Source organism: Indicator indicator, chromosome 3 (assembly GCF_027791375.1).
Source record: "Indicator indicator isolate 239-I01 chromosome 3, UM_Iind_1.1, whole genome shotgun sequence".
Taxonomy (NCBI): domain Eukaryota; kingdom Metazoa; phylum Chordata; class Aves; order Piciformes; family Indicatoridae; genus Indicator; species Indicator indicator.
Genome location: NC_072012.1, coordinates 10,919,873 through 10,928,203, shown reverse-complemented (window position 1 = coordinate 10,928,203; position 8,331 = coordinate 10,919,873). Strand labels below are relative to the sequence as shown.

At 51.9% G+C, this 8,331-nt stretch overlaps 1 protein-coding gene across 1 annotated transcript; it reads right to left on the bottom strand.

Annotated features, from left to right (window-relative positions):
- Nucleotides 1-1,376: 1,376 nt before the first annotated feature.
- LOC128980919 (carboxypeptidase A1-like) lies at nucleotides 1,377-7,286 on the bottom strand. Its single transcript, XM_054399515.1, has 11 exons — nucleotides 7,183-7,286; nucleotides 6,401-6,482; nucleotides 4,291-4,425; nucleotides 4,040-4,138; nucleotides 3,099-3,200; nucleotides 2,922-3,023; nucleotides 2,691-2,801; nucleotides 2,386-2,476; nucleotides 2,037-2,236; nucleotides 1,645-1,729; nucleotides 1,377-1,564 (listed from the first exon to the last, which is right to left on the bottom strand). The coding sequence occupies exons 1-11, from the start codon at nucleotides 7,284-7,286 to the stop codon at nucleotides 1,377-1,379; spliced, it is 1,299 nt and encodes a 432-aa protein (XP_054255490.1).
- Between the last annotated feature and the right edge of the window lie 1,045 nt (nucleotides 7,287-8,331).

Genomic DNA, 8,331 nt, shown 5'->3' with positions numbered 1-8,331 from the left:
CCCTCTGCCTTTCACGGTATCACAGTATCACAATACATTAGAGGTTGGAAGGGACCTCCAGAGATCGAGTCCAACCCCCCTGCCAGAGCAGGATCACTTAGGGTAGTCTGCACAGGAATGCATCCAGGTGGGTTTGGAAAGTCTCCAGAGGAGAATCCACAACCTCTCTAGGAACCTGTTCCAGTTCTCACCCTCACTGTAAAGAAGTTTCTCCTCATGTTGAGCTTGAACCTGTCTTATTAGTGCACCTCTACCCCTCAGATATTTATAGACATTGATCAGATCCCTTCTCAGTCTTCTCTTTTCAAGACTAAACAGCCCCAGGGCTCTCAGTCTCTCTTCAGAGGGGAGGTGCTCAAGTCCCCTAATCATCCTCATGGCTCTCTGTTGGATTCTCTCCAGCAGGTCTCTGTCTCTCTTGAACTGGGGAGCCCCAAACTGGACACAATATTCCAGGAGTGGTCTCACCAGGGCAGAGTAGAAGGGAAGAAGAACCTCCCTAGACTTGCTGGACACACTTTTCTTGATGCACTGCAGGATGCCATTGGTTCTCTTGGCCAGAGAGGCACGTTGTTGTGCCATGGAGGATTTGCTGTCCACTAGGACCCCAAGGTCTTTCTCTATGGAGCTGCTTTCCAGCAGGGCAGCCCCTAACCTGTAGTGGTACCTGGTGTTATTCAGAACCCTGCACTTGTCCTTACTGAACTTCATGAGGTTTGCCTGCACCCAGCTCTTCAGTCTGTCCAGATCTTGTTGGATGGCTACACAGCCTGATGGGGTGGTCAGCAACCCCCCCAGTTTTGTATCATCAGCAAACTTCCTGCAATCTCCTTATGCAGCAGCAGGGTTCCTGCCTTGTTTTTCACCCAATGGGACCCTGTTATCAGGGGTTGCCACTACTACATCAGCACCCCGAAACAGGGGTCCCATACCAAACCACCCATCTCATAGGATCATAGAATCATTAAGGTTGGATAAGATCTCTAAGATCATCAAGTCTATCTATCAGCATCATTATGCCCACTAAACCATGTCCCCGAGTGCCACCTCCACATGTTTCTTGAACACCTCCAGAGATGGTGACTCCACCACCTCCCTGGGCAGCCTATTCCATTGGCTGACCACTTTTTCTCTTTTTCCTAATATCCAACCTAAGTTGCACCCTTCTGTGGTGCAACTTGAGGCCATCTCCTCCCAGGTTCTTCAGGGCTGTTGACCCCAAAGGGTGAGGACTGGAAGGACCAAAGCTATGAGGTGGAGAAATAAACATTTTCAGCGTTCTTTTGAGGTCTAGCATGAAAAACCAGAGGTTGCATCCTTAAACCATAAGATCTCCAGGATTATTTATTGAGGGGACAGCACAGGAGAAGCTGGATTCAGTATGGGTGCTCCAGGACATGGACCATGATGTCCAGCAGTGCTGGCCAGGTCTCAGTAGCAGTGGGGATGATCTGGGTGCTGGGCAGGAGGAAGCCATAGCGTCCTGTGTCCCTCAGCTCGAAGCTGAAGGCATATTTCACCCCATTGTTGTAGGCCCAGTCAATGCTGGTCCCATCAGCCATGTCTGCAAGGAGAGGAGGGGAGATGTGACCCCAAAGTTGAGTGTTCTGGGTGGACACAGTGTGGAGGAGGAGGAAGACTTACAGATGGTGTCCACCATGCTGCCATAGGTGTATTTCGTCCCGTACAAGGTGGCCAAGTCGCTCACCGCCTTTTTAGCCAATTCATTCTGCAAGGGAGAGGCCAAAAGTGGTGAGACCAAGATCCTGGGGCAGCAGAAGGCCCAGGGCAGCAATGTCTAGAGTCCAGCATCGTAGAGCCCAACCCCTCTGCTCTTGCTTTGCCCAAAACACCCTTAATTCTCGGTGGATGAGAAGACCTTGCAATCACCCACCCTCTAGGAAGCAGCTGATGGGCTTCAATGTGCAGGTTGCACCTAACAAGAGGAGCAGAAAGGGTCTCAGAGTGATCTGATCTGACTTTCCCATCAACTCTGGTGCTCACAGCCCCACATCTACATTTTGGGGTCATCTCACCAGTTCCTGGTGGTCAGGCACAGGTGCTGTCTTGTAGCCATAGGGGAAAAGGAGCATCTGGGAGTAGCTGTGGATGGAGATGACTGATTTCACATTGCCATGGCCACGGATGAAGTCCACGATGGCTTTCACTTCCCTCTCAGAGTGAGCATAAGGACCACGGTAGGTCTCAGAGCAGGGATTGCCGCTGGAGCCAGAGCCTGGGGCACGGTGGAAGAGGCACAGTGCAAAGAAATTGCCCCAAGGAGGGGTTCCTAGCCCCTGGGTTTCTCCTTCCTAGCAGAAGGTTTGGATGCTTTGAGGCACAAGCAAGAGGCAGCTGGTGGGGACCTGGTGGCCCAGCTCTCACCTCCGAAGCCCGCGCCCCAGTTTCGGTTAGGGTCGACACCGACGCAGTGGGAGCCGGCGTTGGTGGACCTTGTCTTGCGCCACAAGCGGTCCTAGGAGCAGATGGGAGTGAGACCATCACAGGGATGTGAATCCCACCCCTCGAGGGACAGAGGATGCCCTCCTGCCCAAGCGCCTCCACGGATGGATGGAAACCGCCTCTACCACTGTCCTGCATGGGAAGGAACATCCAAAACCCTCGGGTGGCCAGGGTTGCTGGCTACAAGCCCTGGACCAAGCTCCACCTCACGGAGTCCCTGCACTCACAGAGTTGTGGGTGAAGGCAAAGCCATCAGGGTTGGTGACAATCTCAAAGAAAATGTCCATGCTGTCCAGGATAGTGGTGACAGAGGAGTTCTGGCCGTGCTCCTCAGCAATCTGCATGGGAAGAGGAGTGGGAGTTGCCTTGATGCTCCTCAGCGATGCAACCCAGCAGCACGGTGGGAGGTGTTAGAAAGGGCTGAGGGTAAGAACCGAGGTCCCATGGCACATGGCTACCTTGTTAGCCGTCCAGATGCCGGTGGCTGGGGTGATCCATTCCCGTGCATGGATGCCAGTGTCCAACCAGATGGCTGGCCGGTTGGATCCACCAGTGCTGAACTGTATGGAGAGGAGAGGACTTCAGCCCCACGCCCACCCAGGGCTGGGCAAGGTGAAGGTGTCCCTCATACCCACCTTCAGCACATACAGGGGTCTGTTCTCATAGCTCTGCCCAATCTGTATCTTGCTAATGAGGCTGGGATGATTGTCCACCAGGATGTCCATCCAGTCATAGATCTGAAAGGAGCTGCTGTTGGGGCATGAGGCTCACTCTGGCTTTCCTTTTGGTTTTTAGTTATCCAGCAACAGAGGCAACAACATCATCATTGTGGCACTTCAGGACATGGTTTAATGGTGGTCTTAGATTGAAAGTTGGCCTCAATGATCTTGGAGATCTCTTCAACCGTAACAGTTCTATGATTCTATCATCATAGAATGGTTTGGGTTGGAAGGGATCTTAAAGATCATCTTGTCCAACCCATGGGGGCAGGGACACCTTCCACTAAGACCGGGTTGCTCAAAGTCCCGTCCAACCCCATTTCCTCATCTTGTCCTCACAGCAGAGGTGTTCCAGCCCTCCAATCATCTTTTGGGCCTCCTCTGGACCTGCTTGAGCAGCTCCATGTCTTTCTTAAGCTGAGAGCTTTTTCAGAGAAGACCTGGTGCTTCTCTGTAGAAGATCAGGTGCTTGGACCTCTGTGCAAGCAGGGAGGTGCACATCACAAAGGCTTTTGCAAAAGCAAAGTGAATGGTGGTGGTGGGGAGAAGCTCTGAGGTCCCCTAACGCCATCAGAGCATTCATCAGTCAACCCACTGAGCTCCATGCACAGGGTTTGACCTCCAAAATGAAGTTGCAGATGACTTGTAGTAAGGTAGGGAGGTGCTGGGAGAGGCCATGCTGCATGTAGAAGGTTGCCTGGTCTCCTGGCTGAGCTGAGACCTCCAGCCAAGAAGGAGAGACATGTCCCAGGCAGGGGCTTCTGCTATACCACAAACATCTCCACCTGGATGCAACCATGGCATGCGTTGAGTGTGACCTCAGCCGGACAAAACCAATGTTCTGAAGGGCAAAGTACCTCATCTAGAGTGTGGTAGGAGGCAAAATCGAACGTGCTGGTGCTCCTGTCTACCCTCCTGGACTTCATCATGGTTTTCTTTTCGTCATCCAATAATTCCTGTTGAGGAGAGGAAAAAGAAACCCACGAAAGAAACTGGAAGGAGGAGGTGGTTTGGTTTCTCTTCCATCCTCCTGTGGTTACCAACTTTTTGGACCTTTTCCTAGGACTGAAGTGCAGGAGCTCATCCTGCTTCCCACCACAGCTCTTACTTGCACGTCCTCGATCATGATGCTGTAGGAGATATTATTGGACTCCAGGAAGATTTTGACTGCTTGGAGACTTGGGAAGGGCACTCGCAGGTCAACTGGGTGGCCAGGGCTGGTGGGGTGATGCCAGAAGTCAAGCTGGTGTGCAGAAGAAGAGAGAGCTTGGCCCCATTCAGTGCTGGTGCTCCTCTGCTGAGTTCCCCAGCACCAAAAGGGGTCTCATAAGAGTTTTCACTGAGTGAATTCAAGAAGTCTTTGTAGAAGTTTTGGGGACACACATGGCTACCAAAATGGATCAGGGTCCCTTCACCTCAGTGAATCTTCCACAGAATCCCAGCATGGTTGGGTTGGAAGGGACCTCTGGAGATTATCCAATCCAACTCCTCTGCTAAAGCAGGGTTACCCAGAGCAGGTTGCCCAGGATCACAACATCCAGGTGGGATTGGAATCTCCCCAGAGAAGGAGACTAGGTGACTCTGCAACCTCTCTGAGAGCCAGGTTTCAGCCCATGTCACCTTTTGGCTACAAATGTCCCTTTGAGTGATGAGGTTTTGTGATCTGAGCAGACACGGTGAGACACCAGGATTGTTGTCTGATGGTTTTGTTCTTTAGCTTGATAGACATAGCTCCTTACATCAGCTTTGTGGTGCAGATGTTGTTCTCCACCACCCAGGCTTCTCCTTCTGCTCCCACTGTTTAAATTGTTCACTGGGGTTCACCCCAGCACCCAAAGAGGAAGGGAAAAGGCAGCAGAAACAGAGCCACATCTGTTGGAGAGGGTGCAGAGGAGGCCACAAAGATGATGAGGGGGCTGGAGCACCTCTCCTAGGAGGACAGGCTGAAGGACTTAGGTATGTTCAGCCTGGAGAAGGCTCCAGGGAGACCTTCCAGTTGCTACAATAAAGCTGGGGAGGGATTTTTCCTAAGGGCCTGTGCTGATAGGACAAGGGGCAATGGCTTGAAACTAGAGGAGGGGAGTTTTAGACTCAGCATTAGGAAGAAATTCTTTACAGTGAAGGTGGTGAGACACTGGAACAGGTTGTCCAGGGAGGTCGTAGATGCCCCCTCCCTGTAGGTGTTCCTGACCAGGCTGGATGAGTTCTTGAGCAACCTCGTCTAGTGGGAGGTGTCCCTGTCCATGGCATGGGGGTTGGAACAAGATGATTTTTATAGTCCCTTCCAACTCAAGCCATTCTGTGATTCTGTAGTAGTTTGAGACCCAAAACAATGCAATGATGTTCTAGACCTGAACACTTGTCCCAGGTGTGACAACCTTGCACTGACCAGATTGTTGCTGCTTCACCTGAAATGGGAATGCTGAGCTCCAGGTCATTGAATCATGGAATGAGTTGGGTTGGAAGGGATCTTCAAGGTCATCTAGTCCAACCCCTCTGAAGTCAGCAGGGATATCTGAAACTAGAGCAGGTTACTCAGAGTTCCAGGCATCCTGACCTGCAATGGTTCCAGGGATGGGGCTTCTACCGCCTCTCTGGGCAACCTGGGACATCATCATCCTCATCATGAAGAACATCTTCCTTCTCTCCAGTCTAAATTTCCCTATTTCAGTTTCAAACCATCACCCCTTGTCCTGTCACAACAGGCCCTGCTCTAAAGTCTGTCCCCAGCTTTCTTCTGGACTTCCTTTAAGTCCTGAAAGGCCACCAGAAGGCCTTCTCTTCTCCACCCTGAACAACCCAAACTCTTTCAGCCTGGCCTCACAGCGGAGGGCTTCCAGCCCTCCCATCATTGCTGTGGCCTCCTCTGGCCCTGCTCCAACAGGTTCGTGTCCTTCTTGTGCTGAGGACTCCAGAGCTGGCCCCAGCACTGTAGGTGGGGTCTTAGCAGAGTGCAGCAGAGGGGTGGAATCCCCTCCCTCCACCTGCTGCCCACAGTGCTGGGGATCAGCCCAGGACAGGTTGGCTCTGAGCTGTGAGGACATGGTGCCAGCTCATCTCCAGCTTTTCACCCATCGTCACCCCCAAGATGTTTTTATTTTACACATCTCCAAAATGGGCAGCAAAATTGGATGAGAGAACAAAAGGAGGAGAAAGCCCTAGATGTCCCCAGGCTCTGTTTAACACAATTAGATGCTCAGGGTCCCATCACAGCTCACCTGGAGCTCTTCCTGCTCACCCAGCAGCTTGAGCAGGGTGATCTGAGCTTCGTTGCTGGCCATGATGCGAAGGACCTGGTCCCTGCAGAGAGGCAGAGCCATCATGGACCATAGGAAGAGGGCAAAGGAGCTTAGCCTCTAGCACTGACATGGTCCCATCATGGGCTGGGTGGAAGCTGTGAAAGGTCTGCACCAGCTTGATGAGGTGGAAAGTGCATCAGTTGTTGAAAATTTGGTGTGGAGTGAAAAATGTAGGTTCAGAACAGACAAGATGGGATAAATAGCAAGTGCTGGAGAGCCCAAGGTGGTCTCCATCCTTCCTTTGATCATGAGAGCTTCCAAAATGTTAGGAGAAACCTCAGGTATTGCTGTGCTCTGTCCATATCTAGCTACACATTGGATATTTCCTAAAGTAGCCTCTACTTCACCTTGACTGGCCTCCCCTAGGGATGGCTGCAGCCACCATCAGAGACGGAATCACTCTCCTTCTCCAACAGCAAGGTTTCCCCATCTTGAGTCATTCTTTCCCCTGGCAAAGCTCAAGGTGATGCCCTCAGGATATGCCACCCTCTAATCTGAGCACTCTTTGTGTGCTCGAAACCTCCCTCCAGAGTTGGGGTGAAACCACATCTTTCCCCATGTCCATACAGATAAATTAGCAGGTGGATTTCCCTCCTTCAGGATGTTACGTTTGGTTTTGACCCCAAAGGAGAGCAGACAGCGCAGGGCATCTCTCACCCTGGTCTCTGCCCCCACCCAGCTTGCCCCACGCCAGGACTCACCCCACAAAAAGCTTCTCATTGCAAGTAGCTGACACAAGGATGCTGAAGATCAGGAGGAACTTCATGGGGAGTGGATGCAGACAAGTCTCAGCCCCCAAAGACATATACAGTCCCCCTTGGAGAGCACTAGTGAACCTTCTCACCAAGGCCACATCTACTGTCCCCAGCAGAGCTGGCAAGCAAAGAGATTAGCCAGGACCAGCTCCCAGGAGCCCAAATGTTTGCTTTATTCGGCACAGTCAAGAAAAGAGCAGCCAAAGGAAGGAGGATCTGATAACATCCCTGGGTCCTGCTGGGGAAGACCTGCGTCTGTGCCCACGTAGGTGTCGTGGTCGCAGTCACCACCCAGCTCATGGGCGTGGGTCACCATGGTGGTGACCGTGGTGTCCTAGGACCGCAGAGCTCACAGGGACAACGGTGCTTTGTTACAGCTGACTGTTAGCAAGTCAATTATGATGAGTAAAGGAAGAGTATGCCAGAAGTTACTACAGTTTCTAGCAGGGAAGTATCTAGACTTACCTACGTAGTTAGGGGTGATTGCTTCTATCCATATCTATGTCTACGTCCAAAACTCAAACTCTACCGACCGTTCAAATGATTCCCGGTGCCGCTCAAACCTCTTCCAGAAGTGGGGCCAGCTGACCATGGATGAAGTCACACTTCCAGGGCATTGGGTGTCACAGAGCCAGGTGGCTCCAGGGATGTTCACCTGCAGGTAATGCTCATGGAAAGAGAGAGTGTGGCTCAGTTTGGGGTCCAAAACCAGTTATTTTTATGTCTCTAGCAGGACAGCAGCTCCTGGAGTAGCTGTTGCTGGTTTCTGCTGTCTCGGGAGGTCACCTCCTCATAGTGGTTTCTTTGTTGCACAGGTTACAGCAGCCTCTTTGTTCACAGGTTATAGCAGCCTCTTTGTTGTCCTCTTATCGATGATGGCTCTGTGCTCCTGCTTGTCAGGGATGCTCCAGGTTGCTGGGCTGGGTTCCCAGGCTGGCAGGTGTTATCTCGGTTGGGGTTTTAGCAGATATCTTCTCTCTGTGTTTTTTTCCCCCATTAAACCAGGTTGTTTTGGTTGCGCCACCAGCAGGGTGTGCCACAAGCGAGGTGCCATGGTTGAGGGCCCCTTAGGGCTTCATGATGCAGAACCAGTGG

Coding starts and splice junctions, on each gene's coding strand:
- LOC128980919 (XM_054399515.1), bottom strand. CDS start 7,286: ATGTCTTTGGGGGCTGAGACTTGTCTGCATCCACTCCCCATGAAGTTC. Junction 2,802..2,921: donor GCATCTGGACGGCTAACAAG/GTAGCCATGTGC, acceptor CTTCCCATGCAG/ATTGCTGAGGAGCACGGCCA. Junction 2,237..2,385: donor CTGGGGCGCGGGCTTCGGAG/GTGAGAGCTGGG, acceptor ACCGTGCCCCAG/GCTCTGGCTCCAGCGGCAAT.